The following is a 26,986-nucleotide window of genomic DNA, read 5'->3' as shown; positions in this document are numbered from 1 at the left end:
ATTTGAGGACTTCAGTAGCTCAGACATAGGTGAGAGGTTTTTCGCAGGAGTGGGTGGGTGAGATTCTGTGGCCTGCGTCGTGCAGGAGGTCGGACTAGATGATCATAATGGTCCCTTCTGTCCTTAGTATCTATGAATCTATGTCTGCAGCTGTACAATAGCATGTACCCCCATGTTCTGGCACGTGTTTGCAAGTTAGTGTGCGCTTCATGCACTAGCATGTGTTCCATGCTCCCATGCAGTAGGTTGTCTTAGCGTGTTGCCCTGTGTGCCCCCATGAACTAGCGTGTTAGCATCCTAGTGCATGCACATGCCCATGCTTTAGTGTGTAGCTGCGCTGGCGTTAACGTGTGCATGTGTGCACAAGTGCATCTCAGAGCATGTGCATCGCTGCCCCCCCCCCCGCTGTCCCAAGTGTGACCCGGCCCCTGCGCCTCTCCTCCCACAGGGCCAATGGCTTCCAGAAGCAGCAGGAGCTCCTGCGCCAGAAACACGCCGAGTTCACAGAGCGCTACCGCATCCGGCACAGCGGGGACAGCGCCCAGAAGTGACAAGTGCTCTGGACAATATATGGGGGGGACTGTGTGTCACGGATGCTGTATGGGGAACACCTCACACACACACTTGTCCCCTCCCTTCAATAAATCACTGCCCATGGCCTTGGTGCCGTTAGTCTTCCTGGAGGGCTCCCACCACCGCTTCGGAGAGGGGGACATGGGATTCGTCTGAGCTCTCCAGCTCCCAGCCTGCACTTCCCAGTGTCACCACACGGGCTCTTGGAGCAGGGATGAGCCCCGGGGACCTCTCCTGTCCCCACTGCCCCTCCCTGTGGAAGTAGGAGTGCAGCAACCCCTCTGAACCAGCCGGGATCCCAGCGCGCAAACTTCTCTGCAGCAGTGTCCGGGAGGGCACTCTGGTACTGAGAGCTTCCTCACCGCAATGCCATGCCAGGCAGTAGTCTCCATCCCTATGAGCTGGGGCCAGGGGCAGACACTGAGAGAGGGAGACTGCCTGGCACATATCCAGCCGCCACCAGCAGGAGCAGAGACCAGAGGAGCCAGTGTAGCCAGGACGGGGATCAGAGAGTTGAGGGGAGCACCTCCCCCCCCCCCCCCGCAGAGGCAGTTGCTTGGCCAAGCCTCTACACAGCCAGGGCTCTCGGCTGAATCCCCCCCATCTGAGTGGGGCACTGGGAGTGCCAGGTGGGAGCTGTGCTGGTGGATTTGGGAGGGGTGGAGACACCAGAACCTGGGGGAGGGGGGCAGGTGAACCACCCCAATGATAATTAGCCATGATTCCAGACTCTGCTCCACGCTCCCCAGGAAACAGCTAAACCCACAGGGCATCCAAAAGCCCCAGTGCCAGGGCAGCAGATAGAGCCCCAAGGGCTCCTGCACACCCCTGAATTCCCTTCTACATCCCTTTTTGTGTTCTTATATGCATCGATCGCCACCACACTCCTCCCTCTATCTCTCCATCCACAACCATACACAGCTCCCCATAGACACCTCTCTGTATCTGTCCATCCATGAATCCCCACACATCCCTATCTCATCCATTCCCCTTTCTCTCTCTGCTACTTCCGATGCCCCTTTGTGACTATCTGAGCATGATACTCACGCACCCCAGGTCCTTGTGTGGGGTGCATGCAAAGGGACGAGTGGGGGGAGGATTTGGGAAACACACACACACACCATGCTGGGCAGGCGCCAGATGGGGAGTGCGGCTTTGTGGCCTGTGCATGAAGGAGTAATTCTGGCATTTCACACATAGTTTCCGTCCAGCACTCTCCGCTAATCCCCCGCCCGCGTCACAGCTTTACCCGCCACAGCCCGCACTGTGCCTGCTGGGAGGTAGGCTGCTGCATGGAGCTCCCTGCTGGGAGGGAGAGCCCCTTGGCGCTGTGAACTTCCCCACAGCAGTGCCCAGCCAGGATCTAGGAATTAGCAGGGAATTAACCCTTCTGGGTACAATAAGTGCCCAGTAAGGAAGTGCTCCCAAGCCCATCTCATGCCAGGCAACACTGTGAGCTGTGTATCCTCCCCATCAGCACGCTGCAGCCCACCCCAGGCACTCTGCTCTGCCCCCCTGCCCAGGATGGAGTTGGCATCAAATCTGCTTCCCCTGCAGTTGTGTAGCTGAGGAGTTTAGCTCTGGTGGTGCTGGGGACCAGAGCCCGAGGAAGAAGAGGCATTGATGGCATTTTCCATGACCCCTCTCCCATCTCCCATCCCAGCAATTCCACCCTGTAGGGGTGGGTCGTGGAAACCCATCTAACCCATCCCTGCCCCCTCACTCTGCCCTATTAGTCTCCCCTGCCCCGGGACCCCAGGTCAGATTCCTGAATTTCCCCGCCAGTGCACCTCATGCTACAGCAGGTCCCAGCAGCATGTGCTGGCTTCTCCTAATGGCTGGCGTAGGGGGCAGCTGGCTACCCAGCTCAACTCCTGCTCCACTGGCCAGAGATGGAATGGGTCCAATCTAGATGGGTGACTCCCCCTGCAAGCTCCCCATGGCCAGCAGCTCAGCTGCTCCTGCATCCCTGCAGGGGGCACTTCCCCAGCTGGGCTCAGCAGCCACCACCAGCCCAGCACCCTGAGCTGCCCCTGCACAGTGCTGGACATGGGCACGTGGGCCACAGCTCAGCAACTGCTCAATCCTTCCCCAGCTACCCCTCCATCCTTCGAACCATCCCCAGTCATCCGTCCTCATCCACCCCTCCATCATAGAATCATAGAATATAAGGGTTAGAAGGGACCTCAGGAGATCATCTAGTCTAACCCCCCTGCTCAAAGCAGGACCAGTCCCCAATTTTTGCCCCAGATCCCTAAATGGCCCCCTCAAGGATTGAACTCACAACCCTGGGTTTAGCAGGCCAATGCTCAAACCACTGAGCTATCCCTCCCCCTCCCTCATCCCTCCATTCTTCCAACCATCCCCACCTACCCATCCTCACCCCTCCCTCCTCACCCACCCCTGCATCCTTCCAACCATCCCCTCATCTGTCCTCACCCACCCCTCTATTCTTCCAACCATCCCCACCTCTCCATCCATCCATCCCTCCCTACTCATCCATTCTCACCCACCCACCCTTCCTTTCCTCTTCCATCCCCATACCCCTCCACCCATCCCTCCCCACACACCCATCTACCCCCCCACCCTTTCCCCACTATCACCACAAGGGCTGTTCCCAGCATCCTCCACCCCGGGTGGAAGCCCAAGTACCATCCATTCCCCCTGCCAGCTCCCTCCTGCCTCCCTTCCCCTTCTCGCTGCCCATCACCCCTCTCCTGCTCCGCCCTGCTGCCCCCCGATCCCCCCGCGCTCCCTCCTCCCGCTGCCTGCCGCCTCCCTCGGGGCCGGGCTGGGCCGGGCTATCAGTCACTCCCTGGAGCCAGCCCCGCTCCCTCTCCCTGGCCGACCGCGGCCGCCTGGCTCACTCGGAGCCGCTCGCTCCTGCAGGCGCGCTGGCCCCGCGGGCTCCGATGCACCTGTAGCCGCCCCCGGCAGCGGGGCCCCCTGGGGCCGGTCAGTGCCCGGCCTGATCCGCGCGGGAGGGGCCCGGTCCTTGGATTTACCTCCCCACGGACTGCGGAGCGGGGCTCCCGCGCTGCCTTCGGGGGACTCCCAGGGCCGAGGGGTCCGTGCCCCGCATCCCGCCAGCCCAGCGCTCGGAGCTACCATGCGAGTGCCCCGGACTGCGGGCGCTGCCGGAGGTAGGGGGCAGCTGCCGGCCAGGCGCCCTGGGCACCAGCGCTAGGGGACCGCCACACTCCGGCTTGGCACCATGAGAGCCCCGCGGGAGACCCTGCACCTCCTGCTGGCTACAGCCCTGCAGCTGATCGGCTGCGCAGCTAAGGTAGGGGGGTTGGGGGGAGCGGGGCACTGGGGGGCGGGGAGGGCTGGGGGGAGCGGGGTACCTGGGGGCTCGGGGCAGGAGGGCACTGGGGGGAGCCGGGCACTGGGTGAGTCGAGCACTGGGGCCTGGGAGAGCGGGAAACTGGGGGAGCTGACACTGGGGGAGCCGGGCACGGGGGGCTCAGGGAGCCGGGCACTGGGAAAGGGACCTGGCCCTTTCTCCCGTACCAGTGGAGGACGCACTGTGGGGATGCCGTATCCCGGCAGGGGGAGGCACAGGGGGTCTCGCTGGGTTAGCGCCTAGTACTGGGAGAGGGGTGGGGGGAGCGCACCGTCTGGCCTTGCTGGGGGCCCCGGGCGGGAGCCAGCGCGCAGGCTGGGGACTTGTAGCGCTGGGGCTGAGCTGCAGTGTCTGGGGTAGCGCCCAAGACAGGGGGAACCAGGACAGACAAGCGCCCCTCGCCCGCCTGGGATTCCCCCTCTCCAGGGTCTCCCTAGCGGTCCAGCCCCTCCGGTTCCTGCAGGGATCCACCCCCTCTGCCTGGCTCCTGCTGCCCTGACCTCTGGAGCTGCCAAGATTCCACTCACCCCTGCCCCACCGTGCCCCTCCCCGCCCCTGAGCATGGGGGGAGGGGCTGGGCGCCAGGACTCCTGGGTTCTATTCCCAGCTCTGGGAGGGCAGCGGGATCTAGTGGATTGGGGGTGCGGGGCTAAAAGCCAGGACGCCTGGGTTCTATTCCTGCTCGGCCAATGACTCCTTGTGAGTGAGCTGTGGGGGTGGGTCCCCTTTCTGCCCTGCCCAGGACGGGACAGTTCCTCAGGCTCATCCAGCCAAAGATTGTTCCACTGCCCCTAATCCCACACACACCAGGGGGAACTGTCCCTCTCAACTTCTCCCCCAGCTGCTGATTTGTTATTGTAGGGTCTCTTGGGGGTGTACCTAGTCTGACTGCCTGCAGGTTAGTGGAGCTTCTCTGGGTGTGGGGGGGCGACAGTTATAAGAGGGGAGGGGGGTCTCTGAGGCTGGTGTGTAATGGAGTGGGGAGAAGGGGGGAGTGGGGTGGGAGCTCCCCCAGAGCTAGATGAAGGGGGAATGGGGCTCAAGCGAGCCTGGGGAGCCAGCCTTCCCCCCTCCCCACATTTCCTAGGACTCTGAGCCTGATTGCCTACATCTCCTCCTTTCCAGGCACCACAGCCCCAGACGAAGGGGACCCACCCGCTGGGGGAAGGTAAGAGACTGGAGTTAGGTGCGGATTGGGGGGCTGCTGCCACAAGGCAGGGAGACGTGTTCGAGGATAGCAGTGCTGAGGGGGCACATTTGGGGGTTGTTGGGGGTACAGCACCTCACCCCAGAGGTGGCTGCATCTCAGTACTGGGTGAAGGATCCCTATATAATCAGCCCTCACACCCCACCCCAGAGGTGGCTGCATTCCGGTACCTGGCAAGAGCCTGCTGTGTCTGTGTGTGCAGGATGTCAATGGGCACACTGCGGGGGGCGGGGGGGATGCCTTGGCCATGTCAGTTGCCATTGTCAGGGCATGCTGAGTCCTGGCACTGGCCCCCTCTGACCCCTGCAGTGATGCAGTGGATGGAGGTTTATAACCGCAGCTTCTGCCAGCCGAAGGAGATGCTGGTGCCCGTGAGCGAGGAGCACCCGGCCGAGGTGGAGCACCTGCTGGCACCCTCCTGCGTGCCCCTGCGTCGCTGCGCCGGGTGCTGCGCCGATGAGGGGCTGCAGTGCGTGCCTACCCGCATGCATGTGGTGGTGATGGAGGTAATGGGAGGGAGGGCAGGGGAGAGAGGAAGGTGGGTGAAGACCCAGGGACTGGCAATAGGGGAATGCCAGGAGTGGGCAGACAGCTGGGGGAGGGGAATGCTGGAGGGGGAGGGGGAGCCAGGCACTGAGGGGAGGAGAAAGCTGGGGTGGGAGGGAGCTGGGCGTCAGGGGTAGGTGAATGCCATGGGGTGGCCTAGGAGCCAGACACCAGGAGGAGAGGAATGCCAAAGGGCAGGGGGTAGCCAAGCACTGAGGGTGAGGAATGCCAGGGGATGGAAAGAGCAGAGATAGGGGAATGCCAGGGGCTGGGAAGAGCAGGTATCAGGAGTAGGGGAATGCCAGAGGGCGGGGGGAGCTGAGGGGAGGTGTATGCTGGGGAGTTGGGCCTTGGCACCACCCTACATAAGGTGTGCTGATCCCCAATCCCTTGGCACTTGGTGCCCCCCTCACTCACCCTTTCTTTGCCCCCCAGGTGATGAAAACCCGTTACCTGCACAGCCACCTGGGCCAGCTGGCCTTCGAGGAGCACAGTGCCTGCGAGTGCAGGTGAGGGGGGTGTTCATTGTTGAGAGTATGGGGGCACTGAGGGGGGTCCCAAAGCATCTCTGCACCCACAAGACTCGGTCTTCCCCAAGTTGTGACCCCACTGGTCCCAAGCTTAGCCAAAGCTTGAACACCCCACTGCAGCCAGTGACCCCCCCCCACCTCAGGCAGCTGGCCCCACAGAGGCACATGGAGGGGCCGTGAGCTCTCCGGTTCCTAGGGTGACTGCTGTGGTCTTTCCCCCTTGGCATTGTGCCACCCCCCCATTTCAGGGGGCACCCCTCCCTCCTCCTAGGGCATCGCACTGCCCCCCATGGGTTGATCCCCATTCGGGGGCGGGGGCAGTTCTCAGCAGACCTCATTTCCCTGTTAACCTGGCGTCCCCTTTTTTCTTTTGCAGACCAAAGACAAATAGAAAAGTAAATCCAGAAAGGTAAGGACCCCCAGCGCCTCACCCTGCTGCTGGGAAAGGCCAGGGCAGGAGCAGACCGGAGCTTCTCCCACAGCCAGCGCTCCCACCCCATTTCCTACAGCGCCCCCTGCTGGCTGAGAGGGGAGCTCAGTCTGATTCTCTCCACAGGCCTGAGCAGCCCAAGGGGAAAAACAGCATTGGACGTAAACACAAAAGGAAGAGACCCCCTGAACGAGACTCCCCCTACCTGTATGTCCAGGGACCCTCACGCACCCTCCAGTCCCTGCATGTCCTCCACTTCCTTACTAACTCTGCTTGCATTGGGGGCATTGAACTGGGGTGAGCAGGGGGGATCAGGTCAATGCTCCCCACACCTTATGGGGGTTCACTTCTAACTGGGGGAGCCGCATGCCCCCCACTCCTGTACCTCATGGGGGATCAAAGGAGGAGTGGACTACCCAGCCCAGCAGCATCAAAGCCCCCTCCAGAACCATGAGGGTTGGGGCAAAGGGGATCCCCCCTCCCCTATGTGGAGACCCTCTTGAATTGGGGTGAGAGGGGGTGCTGTTCTATAGGGGTTCCCTATACACTCTTTCCTCCCCCCCCCAGGCCCTTCTGCCCACCCTGCCCAGACAAACGGAGGCGCCAGGATCCCCAGACATGCCAGTGCCGCTGCCGGCGCAGGTCCCAACACTGCCAGGCCCGGGGCTTGGAGCTCAATGAGCACTCGTGCAGGTGAGACCCCCTGGCTCCCCCCTCCTCCCTCCAGGCCAGAGACAGGCCAAACTCCCTCATGGACCAGACAGACCCACTGACCTCCCAATGGACCAGAGATCTACCCGAACTCCTTCACGGACCAGGCAGACCCTCCAACCTCTACCTCAAACAGAGACACCCCAAACTCCTTCATGGACCAGACAGATCCCCCAACCTCCCCCTGGACCAGAGACCTACCCAAACTCCTTCACAGACCAGACAGATTCCCACCTACATCTCCCCATGGGCCAGAGGCAGCCATGACCCCCCCCCCACATACAGACAGACCCCATCTCCCCTGTGGGCTGGAGATACCCCCTGAACTCCCATCACAGGCCAAACAGACCCTCCCCAATTAGTGCTGCAGGATAGAGCCCCCAACTCCTCCCCCATCAGGCTTTGAGACAAGGGAGGTGCTTCTGGCTGGGGGAGTTGGGGGGGTCCTGGGGTTGGTGTCCCTGAACCTGCGTGGCCCCTCCAAGTGCCCTGAGCCACTCTGTTCTCCCCTGAGGTGTGAGAAGCTGCGCAGATGATCTGACGGGGGAGGGGGGTGACCTGGGACCAGCCTCTCCCCCCACAAGCCCAGCTCTGCATTGGAACCAGGACAAGACTCTGGCCCTGAGCGCCCCCTGCTGGAGAGGAGCACAAGGAAGACAAGCAAGGCTGCCCAGCAATGGACCTGATGAGAGGACTCCTGAGACCATGTCGGGGGTCAGACCCCATTATCCACTGCCTGGACAGGACCTGTCAGGAGGGGCTGCATCTTGCACGGCCTCTCCTGGACTGGGGCAGCCAGATCCTGGGCCCCTCCAGGACTAGGGCAGATGGATTTCAGGGCCCCTCCAGGATTGGGGACCAGATCCTGTGATCCCTCCAGGACTCGGGCCCCCAGATTCCTTCAATGCCCACCAAGACCGCCCCAGCTCTGCTGGCCAGACTCTCATCCCCTCATCGTTATTTAAAGTTCCACACACACCCCTCACTGCCCTGCTCATCCCCAAGCCCCTTTAATTTAATGCTTGCCCTCACCTTCCTCTCCATCCCCCCAGATCAAACCCCGTTTCCCTGCCAGAGCCAAGGGAGGCTGGGCACCAGCTCGAGGACCCTCCCAGGGCACGTCCTGCTGCTGTAACTGCCCGCACATTGGTATCCGGCTCCAAAGCTATTAAATGGATAAGACACGCCGGCCCACAGAGCTGTGAGCGCACGACCCCCACAAACACCTATAGGAGGTTGAGGGAGCATGCCCCACTCTCAGGACTTGCTGGATTGGACGGGGCTGCTGTTCTGTGGGGTGCCCTATATACTGCACCGGCTGGGGAGTGCCTCACTGGAGGGGGTCCTCTGTTGTGTAGGGGAGCAGGGGTGGAGAGGGAATCCTTGAGGATTATTGGCCTTTCACCTTTGAGCTGGTGCCTTTGTTTATGCTCCACAAAAGTGTGGCAGCCTTTACACCCACGAGCTCTTCACCCCAGGGCTGAGGGCTCCTTCATGCTTGGTGTGTGTGGAAAAATTACTGCTCCATCCTAGAGGCGGCTGCATCTCAGCGCCAGGCAAGGGATCCCTATATAAAGAGCCCCGCCGCGGCGCCCCAGTCTAGAGGTGGCTGCATCTCAGCACGAGGTGAGGGATCCCTCTATACACAGCCCCTGCACCCCACCCCAGAGGTGGCTTCATCTTTGTACTGGGCAGGGGATTCCTGTCTGTACAAGTGCCATATTATGGAATCCTTTGGAAACACAAGGTGCTGGAAAAGCATGAGATACAGTTGATGTTCTGTGTGGGGATACTGGAAAAACAGGTGGGCTGGGCAACAAGGGGCTGTGGGTCAGGATTGAGGGGCCTGGGCAGAGCTGTGGGGGTGGGGAGCCCAGAGCTGGGCTAGCAAGGGGTGAGGGGCAGGGGCAGAGCCGTGGGGAGCCCAGGGCTGGGATAGCAGGAGGCTGTAGGTCAGCATTGAGACCCATCAGAGAACTGGATGGAGGGAATATGTGGGGGATTTCCTTCCTGGCTCTGGGGCCTGTCCCCCTCCCTTGGGAGCATGCAGAGCTGTCACTCTAATGCCCAGCACCAGTGAATGGGCCGGTGCTGGCATTGCCCACAGAGACGTGCTGCACTTCATGACCAGGCAGCAGCTCTGGGAAAAAGGGAGGGGGTGGATCCTGGCAGAGCCAGCACCTGCCTGTGTGAGCCACATGTAACACAGGGATTGGGGGCAGCTCAGGGATAGCCCAGCTCCACTGCCCCCACCCCCTCACATCTTGTGCCCAAGAGCAGGCTTCCTAGGTACCAGGGGGAGGGGCAGGGATCAGGGCACATCATGCATCTACAAGGGGGAAGAGTGCAAGGGTTAGAGCTCCTGGGCTCTATCCCCAGCTCTCGGAGGGGACTGGGGTCTAGTGGGTTAGAGCAGGAGGGGCTGAGAGCCAGGACACCAGGTTCACAGCTCTGCCTGTGCCACCTTGGCCTGTTCTCCCACTATATGTGCCACTCGCCCAGCCTGCCTCATCTGCCCTGGGCTTCTTCAGGTGCTGAAATGGCTCCTATTTCAGCAAAATGTGGGTCTAAACCTGCTTCCTGCATATTTGCACAGAGGAGGCAGGGTGCCCTCGCCACCCAGCAGGGGAAAATGAGGCACCCAGCTGGGGGAAGGATGGCCCAAAGTCTCACATGGATGGAGCTAGGGCTAGAGTTCAGGAGTTCTGACTCCCAGTTCCCCTGCTCTAACCACTGGACCCCACTCTCTGGCTCTGATGTGTTGATTCCAGCTGGATAAAACTCCCAGGATCCAGTGGCTGGTCAGGAGGGGGATCTGAGGGCAAGCCTCTGCCCTCCCGCACATGCCATGGCCTCAGGGAGCCTGGGGGTGGTGGGGGCATGGCCTCTGGCTGATAAGGAGCCACGCAGCCTGGCAGAGGGCCCATAGCTGAGCGCTCGCTGCCAATCTCTTATCAGTCCATGGCTGTGGCCTCCTGCTCTGGTGCACGTAAGCTGCTTGGGATCGGGGAGCGGGGGAATAGGCAGGGCCATAGCGCAGGTGCCATGAGGACCTGGGGTCCGGGGGCAAGGGGTCAGGAATCCTCAACAGGTGGGGTCTGACTCCAGAAACAGTGCAGCCTGGATGCCAGGGTCCCAAGCCAGGCAGGGGGCAGGGTCCTGGATGCCAGGGGCTCATGCCAGACCAGAGGGGTGCTGTTGCCCTGACATGGGCTTCAAGCCAGACGGGGGTTCCAAGCCAGTCTGGGGGCAGGGCAGCCTGGATGCCAGGGTCCCAAGGCAGGATGGGAAGGTGTGAGGCAGGGAGCTGGGGAGGCAGGACTGCTTGTTTGTCCTGCACCCACTTGTTTGTCCTGCACCCGCTGCCTCCAGACTTTGTCCCCACCCAGAAGCTCCAGGAAATGGCAGGGGGAGGGGTGGAGGGGCGACTTTGACCCCAGAGGCACAAAGTGCAACCTGAGACATAAACATCCCCCAGCCCTCCCAGCATCCCATGAGCAAGGGGGCAGAGAGAGATGGCACCGTGCCCCATTGGGGGTGGACTGGGAGCCAGGACTCCTGAGTTTTATCCTGGCTCTGGGAGGGGAGCAGAGTCTAGTGGTTGGGGTCTCAGGACTCCTGGGTTCTATCCAGGGCTCTGGAAGGGGTTGAAGACTGCCAGGGCACTGGGCTTCCCCCCACGGCTTCTGCCCAACTGATTTCCATTCTGGCCGCACTTTGGTCCCAGTCAGAGCCCTCAGGAAAGTCAATATTTGGAGAGTCCTGTGGGGGGCTTGGCTGGCTCCCCAGGCAGCTCCCTCTGACGCCCCTGAGACACAACCCCCCAGCCCCTGGCCAAGGCCAGTGGGGAAATGAGCCAGGGCCTAGGCATTGGCACTGCTGCAGATTGTACTCCATGCTGGGCAAGCAGGGGTGCCATGCAGCTGCCAGGGCACAGAAATAGAGGGCTACCCTCCACCCCAGCTGTGCCAGTGTTTCTCAATCCTGACCCACAGCCCCTTGCTAACCCAGCCCTGCCCTGCCACCCAGCTCTGCTCGTGCCCCTTGATCGTGACTCACAGCCCCCTGCTAACCCAACCCTGGGCTCCCCAACCTACACATCACTTGCCTCCTGAGGCAAGATCCATGAGTGAGGGGGACAGGGCTCAAGAGCCTTGGGATCAGAAACAAAGGGGGCTGGGGCAACAGCCCTTGGCAAATGGAAGAGGTCGCAAGCCAAAGCAGCAGTGTCCAAAGCCAGGACAGAGGTGTCATGACCCAGATGCCAGGGTCCAAAGGCAGGATGGTGTCATGGCTTGGATGCCCCAAAGCCAGGACAGGGGTATCATGACCTGGATGCCAGGATCTGAATTCAGGTTGGGGGTGGTGCAGCCCAGACATAATGCTCTCCAGCAATACCCAGGGCCAGGGGAGGGTTGTGTTTGGCTTACGTCAGCTATAATTACCACCACCCTAGTTTGCAACTGGCACATAGCCATAGCAGGATACCTCAGATCTCATCTAATCACCCCATCTTCTGGCAAAATGCCCCCTGGGATTCCAGGAGGGAGCACACAGCCCTGCAGGCCCCAACGATGCCAGGGACAGAGCTGGATGGTGATGTTAACCCCTTTGCATCAGGGACCTCTCAGGGCAATAATAGGACTCCCCCCATAAACCCCTTGCCATCCTCTTACCACCCCAGTCAGCCACCCCCAACTGCCGCCCTGGGCACTGAGTGAATGGTGCCAACAGCCTCCCCAAGGCAGGAGAAGCATCAGATCCAGCCCCGTCACACCTGTACAACTAGCAAGCCGGGTGAGCACTTGGCACTGGAAAAGCAAAGGGAAAGGAAAAGATAAAGGGGGGGAACCCTCCCCTCCCACCAAGCCCGCTCCCTCCAGCGCTGTCATGGGGCACTGGCACCCCCTAGTGGGGATAATGGGCATGGCCATGTGGGGAAGGTGCCATCTCTCCTCTGGCCCTGGGACAGACTGATAGGGGGAGCCCCAAGTGTGTGGGGTGAGGGGGTCAGGAAGGGGGCCTTGGGGGGTCGCAGGAGCTGGGGCAGATCCTGGGAGATACTGATGGATGCCAGGGGTCACTAGAGATGGGGGTGCAGAGCGGGGGAAGGGCTGGGCCAAGGCAGGGGAACAAGGGCGGTGGGGGAGCTCTAGGGCTGGGAGGGCAGGGGTCGCCATGAGCCATCGGGGTCCTGGGGTCAGAGGTGGGCACTGGGGAGGTCACATGGGGTCAGGGGTCACAGAGGGTCAAAGGACCATATAAGGTTATCTGAGGTCACAGAGCGTGTCCCTGAGGGGTGAGCCCCGCCCATAGCAGAAAGGACCCGCCCCCCATGGACGCCATTTTGCGCCGCCAGCAGCCAGATCGGAAGTGCGGTTGCCCCTGGTCACGTGACACGGAGCCGCGCTGTTCACGTGATGAGGAAGATGGCGGCTTCCGGCCCCGGCCAATCAGGAAGTGGGAGCAGTCGGCGGCTGCGCAGAGGGGTTTGGAGCAGGGTCTGGCGAGGAGGTGAGAGCGGGGGATGGGGGGTCCCGAGGGAGCCCAGGGGCGGGGGGCCCCAGCAGGGGACGTGGAGCCCCAAGAAAGCGGGGGTCCAGCGAGAGGGGCGAGGGGCCCGGAGAGGGAAGGCCCAGGTCATGGGGGTGCAGGGAGGGGGGACTGCCAGGGTCACGGCGGATTGAGGGGGGCTGGGGGGTCCCAGGAGTCTGGGGGTGCAGGGAGGGGGGACTCCCAGGGTCACAGCGGATTGAGGGGGGCTGAGCTGGGGGCTGGGGGGTCCCAGGAGTCTGGGGGTGCAGGGAGGGGGGACTCCCAGGGTCACGGCGGATTGAGGGGGGCTGGGGGAAGCCAGGAGTCTGTGAGGCAAGTGGGGCCCAAGCGGGATCTACCCCTGAGGAAAGGGCCGCAGAGGGTCCCAGTAGGGGGTGGCCAGGGAGAGGCGATCTGGATCCATAGGGAGTGGAGGCAGGGGGCCCGGGCAGGGGAGCAGGGCCCTGTTGAGGTTTGGGTGCCCCGCAGGCATATCAAGGGTTCCCCAGTGACTGAGGTGCCTCCCTGGGGTGCCCAGGACAGGTGGGCATCGAGGGGAACCCGTGGTGGAAGAGGGGAGAGCCCCACAGATCCTGACCAAGTGTGGATCCCCAGGGAGAAGCCAGCTCCTGCAGGGGGGCCTGGGGACATCTGGGTGCACAAGGTGAGGGACCCTGCAGGAGCTGGGGAGGTGTGGGTCTGGGCCTGGGAGGCCACAAAAGGCGAGGAGGACCAAGGGGAGGCACAGATGTGGACCCTCCAGAAAGCGGGGGACAGAAGAGTTGGGCAGGGAGAGGGGAGGCATGAGGCACCCTAAGTGGGCAAAGGCAATGTGCATCGCATGGGGCCTGATATTGGGGGGAACTGCAAACGCACACTGTTAGGGGAGCAGATATCACTGGGGGGTGGGAATGGGGGGCACAGGTAGGGAGACCCCACTGAGGTGCATTGGGTGGGTGGGAATGGGGGGCACAGGTAGGGAGACCCCACTGAGGCACACTGGGGAGTGGGAAGGGGGATACAGATGGGGAAATCACATTGAGGAGAGCTAGACTAGGGGATGCAGGTGGGGAGACTTGGTGGACTTAGGGAGACCCCATCGTCCACAAGATTCTCTGGCTGGCACACCAGAGGGCAGTGGTGCTACTAGGGAAGGGAGAGGAGGAGAGGCTCCTTCAGCTGGAGGACAGGTAAGTGGGGCATCCAGAAGCTCCCAGGCCGGGACAGGGGGGGATCCGGACGGATGGACAACGCACCGCTGCATGCCTAGGGTAGGATCTGGAGGGGCGGGTAGCAGTATGAAGGACCAGTGGAGGGCTTAAAATATTTACAGCATGTCACTGTGTGTTTGAGTTGGGGGGGAGGGGGTATGGGGTGTCCAGAGGATTGGTTCAGGCCCAGGGCATGGGATGACAGCACCTTCCTTTCTAGGGGATGCTGGCTCTGAATTGGTCCCAGGGCAAGGGTACTGGATGGCTCAGGGGGAGGGAATAGGATATGGGGACTTTCCTCTTTAGGGGGGCTAGCTCCAATCCAGCTCAGTGGGGGGGGGGGCACTGGTTGGGATTGAGGGCAAGTCTCTTGGTTTACCCCCACTATCTGGGTTCTTGTTGCATGTCCTTCCAGGATGCAGTTGAGCCAGGCCACAGCGCTACTCACACTCTGCCTGTCGGCGCTTTGCCAGCCAGCGTTGGGCACTGAGGGCAAGAGAAAACTGCAGATTGGTGTCAAGAAGCGGGTGGAGAACTGCCCCATCAAATCCCGCAAGGGAGATGTGCTGCACATGCATTACACCGTGAGTGCTACCCCATGGTAGGGAAGGGGGCAGTGCCAACCAGCTAGGGCCAGGGGGTCTGTATGCCAGCAGGCACGGGAGGCACCAGCTAGCCCAAGGTTCTGGGGCCAAGGAGAGACCTAGCCAGCCGATGTCACTGGTGCGCCATTAGTGCAGGGGAAAGGAAGGGCACAAGTATTTGCCAGTAGCTCCTGGGGCAATGTTTGTGTGTTGCAAGAAAGGAGTGTCTAGCTGGGGGCAGGCCCCTCCATCTCACCCCCTCCTTTCCCGCAGGGCAAGCTAGAAGACGGGACCGAGTTTGACAGCAGCATCCCACGTGACCAGCCCTTCATCTTCTCGCTGGGGACGGGCCAAGTCATCAAAGGCTGGGACCAAGGCCTGCTTGGGTAAAGTCCTGCCCTGCAAGTTGGGGGAGGGGGTGTTCAGAGAGCAGTCCCCCCACATTGAGCCTGGCCTCAGCTCAAGCTGTGGCTGGAATCACAGAGTGAGGGACCCAGGCGTCCAGGTCGTGGTGGGGCATGTGGCACAGTCCCCTTTAGCCTCTCTCCATATGTCACTTGGCCTCCCCCTTCTCTGGTGTTAATCACGTTTATTACAGTAGCCCCTGAGGACCCTCTGCTGTCCCAGGCACTGCACAGTCAGGACCGGCTGCAGCCCTGCCCTCCCCACCCAGCTCCTACTCGACCAGCGGGAGGGGCAAACGGCTCCTGTTCTGAGCCTTGGCATGGTTGTGCAGAGCGATCCATGCCCCAGCCTTTGTACGATCTTGGAGCATCCACTGCACTGTGCTACAGCCTAGAACCACCCCCTTTGACAAAGGGTGAAACCCGCTGCTCTGAGACGGGGCCCTTGGGCTCCAGCACCACCTCTTTCCCTGTGGCTGCCCAGCTAGTGCCTGGTAGACACTTCATCCCTTTAGGGCGTGATGCAACCAACAGGGATTTGCAGCGACCCGGCACAGCCTTTCCAAAACAGGCAGGTGTTTATTAGTCAATTGGCCTCCATTGTTAAAGGGGCCATCTTAGAATGGAAAACAAAGCTGAAATATGAGTCCATGCTGGCAGCATCACCTGCCACTCTGGTCCAAAGCCTGGAGTCCCTCTGTCTCCCTACACTGAGTGCTGGCAGCTGAAATCTGATCACAGTGACCTCAGCCTCTTGGTGCCCAGGTGCCGCCCTGCTGTGTCTGGGTCTCCTTCTCCCTTGGCTGGTAGTTGTGGCCAGCCAGCAGGACTCCCAGTGTTTCTCCAGGGCTCCCTGCCTAGGGACAGTTCTTGATGCATCAGCCCCCCGCTAGAGAGACCAGCAGCTGTCCCTTCTCCCCTGCACTAGAGGGGAAAGTAACCCCTTCCCACCAGGGGGTGGCAATCCCAAATGGGTGGGGAAACTGAGTCATGACTATGGTTCATACGGATATGACCACAATTCCCACGCTCTCCACATGCCTCCTGATCCTTAATTCAGACTTCGCTCCACCTGCCCTGTTGGCAGTGATCTTCCTGATGCTGCCAGCCAGCCATCGATCGCTGGGGCTGTCCATTCTGTGTGACTTCACAGCAAAGAGATTAACAGCTTCTTCTCTTTGAAAATGGATGCCGCCTAGTCCTACTCTGGGTCAGCGGCAGAGCTGTAGACAAAACAGGAGTCCTGGCTTCCAGCCTCCGCTGCTCTAACCCACTAGACCCCACTCCCCTCCCAGAGCTGGGGATAGAATCCAGAAGTCCTGGGTTAGAACAGCCCCTTCTGTTCTAACCTCTAGACACGCTGAATATTATGCCATGGTGCTCCAGTTACGTTATTCAACTGTCAGTGGCCATAGCCAAGCTAGTACCACACGCTGTTCCATCCCTAGTGGTGGTTACAGGTGGATACCTGGATTTATTTTTTCCCCATGGGGGGCGGATACACCACATAGCCCAATGAGCAGCAGCTCTTCTGACACTACTGTCTTCCCCACTATGACTGTCTCCTATGCTTCTCAACCAATCTTGGTTTTTAAGCCTATTGTCGTTTTGGTTTGGGCTGCCCTGTTTGCTTTTGGAGCCAGCAGTGGTTCACGGGGTGGATGAGCTTATAACCAAGAGCTGACTGACAGTGTGTAGCAAGCAGAAAATGGATTCTCATGCATGTAAGCCACCCTGGGTCAAGCAACAGGGTTGGTAGGGATTCCAAACCTGCCAGGGGGTGGTCAAGTGCCCCAAAAGTGATCACCACTGGGGGAGGGTGGTATAGTGGTTAGAGCTGCTTAGATCGCTAGTTCTCAGAATGGGGCTAGCTCCTAGGTGCTACTGTAAGACAAATAGGGCCCTAGCCTAGGGCTCTGGAAGCCCTGGTTCCATTCGCTGCATGGGCAGGTCACTAGCTTTCTCCATCAGCAGGTGAGGATAATAGCTCTGCCCAGCCTCAGACCTGTCCTAAAGATTGAGGTGCCCAGACCCAGTGGGGATGGGGGCCAGAGCAGTACCGAAGATAGGTCTAGAACTGAGTCTTTCCTGCGCACTCATCTATCCCAAGGTCAGAAGAGCCCACGGTAACCATCTGGCCTGACCTCCTGTCCCAGGCCATTGGACTCATTCTGGCCGAACTAGAGCAGAGCTGTTAGAAGAACATCCCATCTTGATTTAACAATTGCCATGATAGAGAATCCACTGCAGCCCTTGGGAAAGATGAGTCCAAGCAAGGGAAATTGGAGACTGGCAATCCCACTGATGCTCACACTCCAATTCCTGGGCTTAGAGGTCCAAATGCAGCCATTACACCATACACCTTCCCTGGATCAGCAGCAGGCTTTGAGCCCCTTCACCTTCAGATCCCCATGAGGCCCTTATTGATTGAGGTACAATGGAGGTGGTTGAACTCTGCCAGATTTCAGCATGTGCAATACATTCATTCTGTTAAATACCTGCTATTTGTGTTACTAGGGTTAGCCAGCAGTCTGTGCCAGTGGGGGATTTCTAGCTGTCATGTGCAGTTGAAGGTAGATAGTCCATTGACAATTTTGGCCTCAGACATTAGGAATCTGGGCAATATTGACTCTCCCATAAACTTGCCCATGATTCATTTTGCCTGCACAGACGATCAGCGGCAGAGGTGCCCTGAGCTCTTTGCCATTGTGAAGTGGAGTTTTCCTGATGGCAGAGAAGGGTGTGGGGGTGACTTCCCCAAGATCCATAGAGTGAGTCAGTGGCAGGACCAAGAGTGGAATTCAGGAGTCCTGCCTCCCAGGCCCCTGCTCTAGCCCGCGAGACCCATTCCCCTCCCCCAGGAGTCCTGACTTTCATTCCCACGGCCCCCACACCTTATGCTAGCCCACAGGGCCCCACTCCCCTCCCAGAGCTGGGGGTAGAACCCAGGAGTCCTGCCTTCCAGCCTTAGCTTTTTGCCCCGGGAGAGGGCTCTGAGTGGTGGCGTAACAGGGAAGCTGCAGGGGTGATGTTTGCTGCAGTTGGGCTACAATAAGCAGATGATCCTGTCTTTGCTTCCTTAAAGGGGCTTTGTGGAGGGGAGCGGGGGGGTCTGATGGAGAAGTCTGGCGCTGTTGACTCAGCAAGTCTCACTGCTGTCTCCTTTCAGGATGTGCGAGGGTGAGAAGAGGAAACTGGTGATTCCCTCCGAGCTGGGTAGGTAGCCAGGGATTGGACTGACCCCCTCTGCAGGGGGAGCAGGGTACAAGGCCTTTCTCCTCTAAGGGACACCAGCTCTGATCCAGTCCTAGCAGGCAGGGACCAATGATCAAACTGTTGGGTCTCTCTCCAGTTTCCACATCTTGCTAAAGTCAGCTGCCCAGAACCACCACCAGAGGGGGCTGTGGGTGGGAATTGAGGGGCATCAGTAGAGGTGGGAGCCTGGGGCTGGGATAGCAGGGGGCTGTGGGTCAGGACTGAGAGGCATCAGGATGTTCATTCCTAGGCCAGTCCCCTGTGGGAAAGCAGGTGGGGGGGAAGGAGGGGCACTGCTTTGGGTGCCCAACAGACACTGACATTTAGGGGAGGGTGCTCTTTGTGCCAGTCTGGCCTCTTTCCCATTGCTCAGCCCCTGCCCGAAACCTCTCCTCCCCCCAGGAGTAGTTGTGTGTCCGTCCCATCCCCTCCATGCCCCGCCGCATTGGGCTGGGGGGGGGGGGTGTCAGTTTCTTGCTTTAATTTTTCTCTGTTTCCTCCCAAGGCTACGGGGACCGAGGGGCTCCACCCAAGATCCCAGGTAAGGCCACCGTGTCCCCCATGTGCTTGGTCCCTGCCTGTCCCTTGGGGCAGTGGTGCCATCTGTGTGAACTGCCAACCCTGCAGATCTCCACAGCTTCCCTCCAGTCTCTCACTAGGGCAGCCCCTCCCCTATTGCTCCCCAGGCAGCAGGGCCCCTATCTGGCCATCGGGCAGTGAGGTCCTCCCCTGCTCCCCTCCCCCACAGCAACATAGGGTCCCCGGTGTGCAGAATGGCTGGGGGGTTCCTGCCTGGGTGGGGGAGGAGTGGGGCAGGATTGCATGATGCCCCCCTGACTTTGCCCTGCCCCCCTCCAGGTGGTGCAACACTGATCTTCGAGGTGGAGCTGCTGAAGATTGAGCGGCGACCGGAGCTGTAGGCAGGCGGCGTTGGCTGTGGGTGGGTGGGGAAGAGGTCTGGGGGACCTGGGCTTGGTGGGGGGAAGGATGGTGTGTGCACACAGCCACACGGGGGAGCAGCGGGGTGTTCAAAAGAAATCCTGGAAGATCAAAAATAAAAGCACAGACTGGAGCTGCCCAGTGTGTGAGGGGAGTGGGTGCAGGGGCAGTGCAAGCCCAGAGCAAAGGAAATGGAGAGCTGGGACTCCTGGGTGCAATCTCGGAGGGAAGCGGGGGCTTGTCAGAGCAGGGAGTCCAGGCTTCTGGGTTCTCCCCTGCCTCCAGGCAGGTGCTGTGAACCGTCCTGCCATGGAGCAGCACTGCCTGCCTTCGCCACATGGTGGCACCAGGTGCCTGGCAAGAGCTGGCAGCCCCTCCGCCTGTGACCCGCTCTCCCAGACAGGGGTGGGAGGGGCTGCTCACTCTGGGGCGGGGCTGTGCCTGGGACAGCATGGGCAGGGCAGAAGGGAGGCCTAGGGCACTGGCAGTGGCTCCCAGAGGGCATTGGCTTGGAGCCGAGGAGCTGAGCTGGGGGCAGGCCTTGACCTGCTGCAGGCCAGCTTCAAAGGCAGAGCGGGCAACACGTGGGAACCAGCAGCAGTGACTCAGCCTGCTCCCAGTTCCACCCTGTGACACAGCAGCCGCACCCTGTGCTCACAAGGGCCTCGGGACAGGACAGCAGGGGCTGCGGGTCGGGAGCGAGGGGGACACGGGGTGGATAGCAGGGGCTGTGGGTCGGGAGCGAGGGGCACTGGCAGACCTGGGGTGGATTGCCCAAGGAGAGGAGGGAGGGGCAGTGCCAGGCCCATCTGGTCAGCCCCATCCTCCATTACTCAGCAGGGTGGATCGGGGAGCCAGCTGGGTTGCTGCTGGAGGGCAGGGAGCCGGGCTGGGGTGTGGTGGAGTGGAGGCTGCCAGCACACTCGTCCCCACCACAGTGGGGTGCTGGCCCCAGCCCTGTCCTGCCGGCTCCCAGCCGCCCGGTGACCTCAGGCCGGAAGCACGAAGTGCGGCTGCCGCCCGATTCGTTCCAGGAGCCAGGGACATTCTTTCCGTGCTGAGCTCAGCCCTGCCACGAGCGGGGGAGGGGAGGGACTCAGGCTGGCCTGGATAGGGCCTAACTGGCCTCCTGGGGCATGGACGTCACAGGGCCAGGGAGCCCCCCCTGAGCACAGCCAGCCTGTTGCCAGTGCTGGGACCCCCCTTGTCACCCGGTTGCCACAGCAGCTGCCTCCCACAGGAGGGAGGGCCTGGGGAGTGCAGAGCTGGCAGTGGCTGTGCGTGGGGAAGAAGAAGGGCTGCTCTGGGGGTGCGAGGTGGTACCATTGGCTGGCGCTGGGCACCCCAGTACTTGGCCAAGCCCCTGGGTGGGGCTCAGTTGGCCCTTCCTCTGCCTGTCTTTCCCAGGTGATTTGCAGATGCTGACGGCTTCCCTTAGCACTGATGACCCCCACTCCCCATTAGCATCTTGGCTGGGCCTGCTGGCAGGAACAGTGTTACCCTGCTAGGGATCCCACCACCCCTGCTGGGAAAATGGGGCCCAGTCTGGACCTGCCCCCCATTCCGTTCTTCAGATGGGGGTATCTACCCACAGTCCCCCTGCTCCCATCAAACAATGCTTGGGAAAGGGGGTGGTCATCCCAAGACGGAAGCCCTGCTGATTCCCATCCCACATAATGCCCTTCAGCCCCCCCCCACTTGGGAGTGTCCCCCACACATGCACCAGTGCCCACTTATACCAGTGGGTCCCACCCTCTGGCCCCCAACCTGCCTGCAGCAGTTTCCCCCCTTGGTCCTGCACCCCCCAAACCACTCACCTTACCCCACTCCAGCCCCCCCCATGCAGAACAGCAGTCCCCCCAACTCTCAAACTCTTTTATTAAATTCATATAAAAACACAACAGAAAATTCATGTAATAATTAAAAAATCCTTAAAAATATCAAATCATAACCCCCCTAGGGCCCCCCACTACCAAAAAAGAGGGGGCTCACATGGGGGTATTGCTAAGGAGCTGTCCAGCTGGCTAGTGATTATCAATGCGCTGGGGAGGTTAAGGAGGGGGGGCCCCTCCCTCTACACCCCCAAACTTTAGAGGGGATTCCCCCACCCCAGCCTGGTGCCATTGGTTGCTTTCCCCACCCCCTCAGCTGGAGGAGGTGGGTCTGAGGATGTGGGGGGGTCACTTCTTCTGGGGGGTGCTGAGCTTCTGCATGCCTCGGATCTTGTCGAGCAGGTCCCCCACAAAAGCCTGGTGGGGAGGAAGAGGAGAAGGGTTACAGGGGGTAGGAGGGGAATGCCCTTTTCCTTTCTGATAGAGCGCTGGAGGACTCCCACCTACCCTGCCCTAACCCACTTGACCTTGCTCCCCTTCATAGACAGCCCCCACCCCCTCCCAGGCTGGTTCCTTCCCTCAGCTGCCCAGGATCCTCTAAGGATACAGCCCCACCCAGCGGTAGGTTTCAGAGGGCCCCAGAAACCAGCTCTGGAGAGGAAGCCCACACCCCAAAATGACAGGTGTGCAGGGGGGAACTGGAGAGGGAATAGCAGCTGCTGACACCCCCCCCCCCACCCCAGACTGATCACAACAACTGCGGGGGGGCGGGCCCAGAGCCATCCACCTCCCCTCCCACTGTCCAGGGGGCGGGTCCCAGTGTTTCTGGCTCCTGTGTGAGATGGAGGGGGACTTGTCACTCACCTCTGTGGGCTTGTAACAGTCAACCAGGAGCTCCTGGGGAAGGGAAAGAGAGGAGGGTCAGGGCTGAGGGGGGGCCTCCCATGGGGATCCACCTCTAGGTCCAGTTGCCACCCCCAACATAACAGTTCTTGCAGTGCAGCTATCCTGCCCCCCCCCCCCATCCCTGCCCCATGGTTCACACCAGGATCTCGTACCCCAGCTCCTCACCTTATATCCCCCTTCCTTGTAACTCCCAGCCCTGCTTCCTCCCCTGCCAGCTCCTGCCCCATGGCTTCCAAGACCCCACCACCACTCTGTCCCTCGGGTTCCCCGCCCCCTCAGGCTGCATGATCCCCAGCCCTGTATCCCAATCCCTCCCCTCCTAGGCCAGCTCCTCCCTCATCTCAACAAGGTGGCATGAAACCTCACCCCATGGGTGGCTACTACAGGCCCCTCCCTGCAGCCAGGTCAGTGCTGTCCCAGATTCTACCCCCACCAGGCTGGCTACCATCCCCTACAGTGTGGTGCTTTGCTGCCCCAATCTTTCCCCTCTAGCCTGGCACTCCACCAACCCCCTGCCACCATCCTAGGCACCACACTAGTCCCAGCCCCACCGTGCACTCCCCCCCCCCAACCCCCTGGACTGCCAGCTGAGCCCCACGGGAATGACAGCGTGCCCACTGGCAGGGGGACCCTGCTGCACCCCCTACCTTCACCCTGGCTCCCCGGGCATCATCGCTGCCCATGTCCAGCAGCTCATCTACATCAATCTCCAGCTCTGGGATCTCCTCCTCCTGGGGAAGGGGTGGAAATGATGTCGGGGGTTAGTGCACTGGGGTAGCTCCCCAACTAGTTACCTCCCCACAGACACAGCAAAGAACAGACCAGCCCCCACCTTGGACTGAGACTGAGCAGTGCATGCTGGGAGCAGTCACACCTACCCCCATCACCCAGCTTCCCCCCACCCACACTAAACCAGACTGGGAACCTGGGGGGGGGGGGATTAGCAGTTGGAAGAGTTTTAGCAGCACAACAGAAACGGCCTAATCAGGTCACCCGCCACTCCAGAAGCCAGGCTCAGACCTCCTCTCCCCCGCAAAAGAACCCCGACTAATCAGCTCCCTGGCTAATTATATTCAGAAGTTGGGCTCTCCCCCGCGGGGGGGGGGGCACGGCAGACACCAGTCTGAACAATAGATTCAGCCCCTCAAGCAGCTCCAGCTACTTACAGCCCCATTAGCCATCTCAGAGACAAGCTCCATATGGCGCATGGGGCCCTGTACAAACAGCCCTGGCACCTCCCCCCAGAGGTGGCTGCATCTCAGCCCCTGGGAGGGATCCCTGCGTGCGCCCCTCCCCCCAGCGCTGTGTGCAAGCGGGAGTCACCGAAATCCCCACGGAGATTTGGAAACAGGAAGCAAGTCAGCTGGAAGCCAGGGAAGAGTCAGGCCGCCCTCCCCCCCACCGCTGCCCCACCCCCTTTTCTTGGGGGGAGCGTCCACATACACTAGCCTGTGCCCCCCCGTGGGGGGATTCCCCCACCAACATCAAAAACTGATTAATTCCAGCAACCCGCCCCCAAAGCTTCCCAAATGCCCTGGACCCCTCACCAAAGAGGGCAGAGGCAAACGGGCGGGGTAATTCCCCCCCCCCGGCAATTTAGGAATTAACTGTTTAGATTCCATCCAGCCCCACTGACTTTGGAAACGGGGGCAGGGTTGCCAGGCTGCCTGTTTGTCCCCCCGAGACTTTAAAGCGGTTACCGCCCGCAAAGGAAATCCTTGGAACTAAGCAGCGTGAGAAACTTGGGGGAAGTTGGAGGACCCCCTCCCGCCCCAATGCGGGGGGTTAGCAGCTGTCCAACCCGACCCCCAAATCCACCGGCTACAGAGCGAATCTGGGGGAGACCTGGCGCGCAGGGTGAAGGTCGGAGTGGGATGGCGGCTCCCAGCTGGGGGTCACAATCATGTGACCGGGCGAGATCTGGGTTTTGGGGCCTGGAAGGGGTGTCCTCGGGCGAATGGGGGAGGGGACTCCCCTAGTTTGGCTGTGGGGGTGATAGGGAAGCTGGGGGCTCGGGGGTCCCTGGCAGGCAGAGATGGGGCTGTTCCAGGACCCGGGGGGATGGGGTACCTGGCAGTCGTACAGCTGCGTGAGCTGCTCCAGGATCCACTCCTCCAGGTTGAGCCGCTTGCGAAGCTCCTTGCGATCGTATTTCACCGTGACCTTCCCCTGGCGCCGGCCCGGCCCCTCCTCCTCCTCCTGGCCCGGCTCCCCCGGGGGGCTCTGGAAATACACGCGGGGGCTTGTGGCCCCCGCCCGGCCGCTCTCCGGGCTGCAAGGCGCTGCCATCCGCCGGACCGGGGACCCGAACCGGGTCAGAACGGGCTACCCCCCGAACCGGGCCCACGTGGGCTCAGAACCTCTGGCTGCTGATCCCGGGAGCGGCTCTCAGGTGGATCCTGCGGATGCTGCCTCAGCCCAGACCCCGGCCCACGTGGGTCCAGAACCGAAGCCGCCTTCAGCTGCCTATACCGCGATGGAAGGAACCAGGTCCGCCTCCTGCCCTCGCGGGAACCAGAACCGGATCCTGCTATTACCGGCTCGGGGCTCTGCCTCCAAGGAACCAGGACCACGTGCAGTCTGGGCCAGATCCTTCTACGGCACGGAACCGGGCCCAGGCCGGAACCAGAACCGCCTTCAGCCTAGAACTAGGTGCTGGGTTGAGATTCACTTCTTGTCTGCACCGAATCAGGACCAAACACGCATCCGTCCTGCCTGTTCTGGGACCACGTGCAAACCGAACTGAGGCCGATCCTCCTCCCGGACCCTAATTCGCTTCTTGCCAGAACCTAGTACGACCAGAACCGGGTCATGCTGCTGCCTTGGCCCGAACTGGGTCCGGATCCCCTCTTCTTCCTGGTGTTTCCGGGCCGGGATCAGAACCAGAATATGGAAAAGCCCCGTCTCCTGCTGGTACAGGATCCGCCCGGTGCTACCGCTACCGGGTCTTCTCAGCCCCAGTTCCTAGTACCGGCTCCGGCCAGCGCTGTCCTGGGTGCTAGGGCCGGGACCTCTGGGACTCACTCGCGCCAGCCGCAGTACCGGTTCCTCCCGACTCCGGTTCGGTTCCGATCCGCTCCCCCCGACGGCCCCTTTGTCCCGCTGCTGCTGCTATCGCTCGCTCCTCGCCTCCCTCCCCCGCCCCCTCCCCGCCCCCTTAAAGGGGCCGCGTGTCTGTCTGTCTGTCCGTCCCCTCCCCCCGTCCTTCTGTCCGTCAACACCCTCCTCACGAGATGGGAAGGGAGGTCAGGCTGCGCCCCCGCCACCCATTGCAGGGTCTGTCTGTCAGTCCGTCGTTCCCTCACCTCTTGTGTCCGCCTGTCTGTCCGTCATTTCCCCCCCCCCCCCCCCCCACTGCAGGGGGTGGAGTGAGGTCAGCCTGCTCGGCCCCAACCCAGCGACTTTTTGTCCCATCCAGGGTCTATTCCCCCCCCGCCCGCCCCGGTCCCTCCGTCAACCCTCCCCCACGGGACAGGGAGCTCGGCCTACCCCTCCCTCTAACCCAAGGTCGATCGGCCTGTCTCTCTGCTCCCCCCCCTCCCCGTCTGTCCATCCCGGAGGTATCCCGCCCCTAAACTCCCTCCCCTCCCATACCCAGGGGCTGTCTGCTCCTTCCCCATGGGGTTCTGCCTGTCTGTCACAGACGCGGGGGGCGGCGGGGGGGGGCGGATTCTGCCCTTCCCCTGCACATGCTGTGTGTCCAGGCCACAGGGTTTATTCTTGGTGGTTTCTTCCCTCCGCCCCCCGTTTGTCCATCCATTCCCCCATCTAATTCCCCCACCATATCTTGCCCCTCTCTGGCCTCTCCAGGGCATGCCCATTTGTCCTTCTGTCTCACAATGGGGGGGAGGGGGCATGTCTGTCTGTCCATAACAAAGGAGCTGTCAATTTGTCCAACCCGCCTTCCCCCTCCCCTAGCTGTCCCCACAGACAGCCGAGCTGCCCCCCTCATGTCTGTCCCTGTCTATGTCTCCATCCTTCCTGTTCTGCTGTGGGAAATCAGCGATGGTTGGGGAGGAGCAGCTCCCTGCAGCCTGGGAGATAGCAAGGAAGGAACCCCCCTTCCCATCTGGCTCAGGCTGCAGTTTGTGAGGGGGTAGGGGATGGGGGGGCATTTGGAGAGGGACTAGGGTAGAGACAGTGAGAGCTGAGTGGCTGGGAAATCTAGTGATGGCTCCTCATGCTGGTGGGGCAGGGGGGCTGTGTACCCAACCCAAGCATCCCTAGCTTGGTGCTGAGATGCAGCCACCTCTGGGGTGGGGCATGGAGCTGTTTATACAGGGATCCCTTGCCTGGTGCTGAGATGCAGCAGTCCCTGGAGAGGGCTGCAGGACCAAGGATCCCTTTGCCCCTGCTGAGCTGCAGCTAGTGCCATCTCTGGGGTGGGGCACAGGGGCAGTACAGACCAGTATTATGCTCCCTGCAGAGAAGTTAGTAGAGCTAGAGGTATGGGGGAGAGGGCGGCGGGGGGGGGCCGGATTTACAGGGGTGGAATGGAAAGGCCTGGAGGCCTGGGTTCACATTCCCCTTCTCACATGGAAAACTCTAGGGCGGGAGGGTGGGCTGGGGCATGTTTTCCTGCTTGCTAACAACCACGCTGGGGTGTAGCCCCCCACCTGCCCAGGGGGCGGAGGAGCGGGTCAGCAGAAGGAGGGGTGATGGTAGAGACGTTTCAGCGGGGTTGGGGGGAGGCTGCTGTGGAGAGGGGATGCGGAGCTTGGGGGATAACGGGATACAAAGGGACAGCAGGAGCAGCGCTTCAGTAGGTTCCATCTCCCCTGCCCCCGCCCCAGTCCATGCACGCACACCCCCTGACCCCATTGGCAATTTGCGGGGCGGGGCCCTGGGGGGTGGGGACCTGGGGGCCGCTGTCCCTTTAAGAGCTGGCTCCCTGCGGCCGGCCTGGCCCAAGGCGTCGGGGAAACACGTGGCCGGGACTGAGTAACAGAGCCGCGATTCAGACGCTTCCTGGCCTGG

The 26,986-nt window shown here is 61.3% G+C and overlaps 4 protein-coding genes across 8 annotated transcripts in view; 3 read left to right on the top strand and 1 right to left on the bottom strand.

Moving 5' to 3' along the window:
• Positions 1-664, top strand: part of DNAJC4 (DnaJ heat shock protein family (Hsp40) member C4) — a 67,654-nt gene extending 66,990 nt beyond the window's left edge. For all 3 annotated transcript variants that reach the window (XM_077821616.1, XM_077821614.1, XM_077821615.1), the window contains exon 7: positions 449-664. Coding sequence is in view for 2 of the 3 variants with exons in the window: in XM_077821614.1 (XP_077677740.1) it covers positions 449-551 (103 nt within the window). In the remaining variant the exon portion in view is untranslated. The remainder of the gene's footprint in view (positions 1-448) is intronic.
• Positions 665-3,787: 3,123 nt separating this feature from the next.
• VEGFB (vascular endothelial growth factor B) lies at positions 3,788-8,515 on the top strand. Its single transcript, XM_077822255.1, is given in 9 exon segments — positions 3,788-3,859; positions 5,045-5,087; positions 5,436-5,632; positions 6,108-6,181; positions 6,579-6,611; positions 6,759-6,839; positions 7,200-7,325; positions 8,396-8,421; positions 8,424-8,515. Coding segments are annotated over 9 exon segments (744 nt in total).
• Positions 8,516-12,663: 4,148 nt separating this feature from the next.
• FKBP2 (FKBP prolyl isomerase 2) lies at positions 12,664-19,312 on the top strand. Of its 3 annotated transcripts, none has more exons than XM_077821418.1 (6): positions 12,664-12,857; positions 14,505-14,673; positions 14,947-15,059; positions 18,247-18,293; positions 18,838-18,873; positions 19,191-19,312. In XM_077821418.1, the coding sequence occupies exons 1-6, from the start codon at positions 12,679-12,681 to the stop codon at positions 19,250-19,252; spliced, it is 606 nt and encodes a 201-aa protein (XP_077677544.1). In that variant the 5' UTR covers positions 12,664-12,678; the 3' UTR covers positions 19,253-19,312. The 3 variants fall into 3 exon arrangements, with proteins under 3 accessions (XP_077677544.1, XP_077677545.1, XP_077677546.1); XM_077821419.1 differs by lacking the exon at positions 12,664-12,857 and adding an exon at positions 13,368-13,542; XM_077821420.1 differs by lacking the exon at positions 12,664-12,857 and adding an exon at positions 13,929-14,068.
• A 1,838-nt stretch (positions 19,313-21,150) lies between these two features.
• Positions 21,151-25,076, bottom strand: PPP1R14B (protein phosphatase 1 regulatory inhibitor subunit 14B). The gene is made up of 4 exons (XM_077821741.1): positions 24,080-25,076; positions 22,657-22,740; positions 21,968-22,000; positions 21,151-21,520 (listed from the first exon to the last, which is right to left on the bottom strand). Exons 1-4 carry the CDS (start codon positions 24,296-24,298, stop codon positions 21,452-21,454), a joined length of 405 nt encoding a protein of 134 aa, XP_077677867.1. The 5' UTR covers positions 24,299-25,076; the 3' UTR covers positions 21,151-21,451.
• Between the last annotated feature and the right edge of the window lie 1,910 nt (positions 25,077-26,986).

This window comes from Eretmochelys imbricata, chromosome 7, assembly GCF_965152235.1.
Source record: "Eretmochelys imbricata isolate rEreImb1 chromosome 7, rEreImb1.hap1, whole genome shotgun sequence".
NCBI lineage: Eukaryota > Metazoa > Chordata > Testudines > Cheloniidae > Eretmochelys > Eretmochelys imbricata.
This window is presented reverse-complemented; position numbering and strand designations above follow the sequence as displayed.

What these genes read in the sequence shown, in the direction of transcription:
- FKBP2 (XM_077821418.1), top strand. Translation starts at nt 12,679, where the DNA reads ATGGACGCCATTTTGCGCCGCCAGCAGCCAGATCGGAAGTGCGGTTGC. An exon ending in GAGCAGGGTCTGGCGAGGAG is followed by an intron (nt 12,858 to 14,504) that starts GTGAGAGCGGGG and finishes ATGTCCTTCCAG; the next exon opens with GATGCAGTTGAGCCAGGCCA. An exon ending in GGCTCCACCCAAGATCCCAG is followed by an intron (nt 18,874 to 19,190) that starts GTAAGGCCACCG and finishes GCCCCCCTCCAG; the next exon opens with GTGGTGCAACACTGATCTTC.
- PPP1R14B (XM_077821741.1), bottom strand. Translation starts at nt 24,298, where the DNA reads ATGGCAGCGCCTTGCAGCCCGGAGAGCGGCCGGGCGGGGGCCACAAGC. An exon ending in CCCGGGGAGCCAGGGTGAAG is followed by an intron (nt 22,001 to 22,656) that starts GTAGGGGGTGCA and finishes TCCCTTCCCCAG; the next exon opens with GAGCTCCTGGTTGACTGTTA. An exon ending in ACTGTTACAAGCCCACAGAG is followed by an intron (nt 21,521 to 21,967) that starts GTGAGTGACAAG and finishes CCTCCCCACCAG; the next exon opens with GCTTTTGTGGGGGACCTGCT.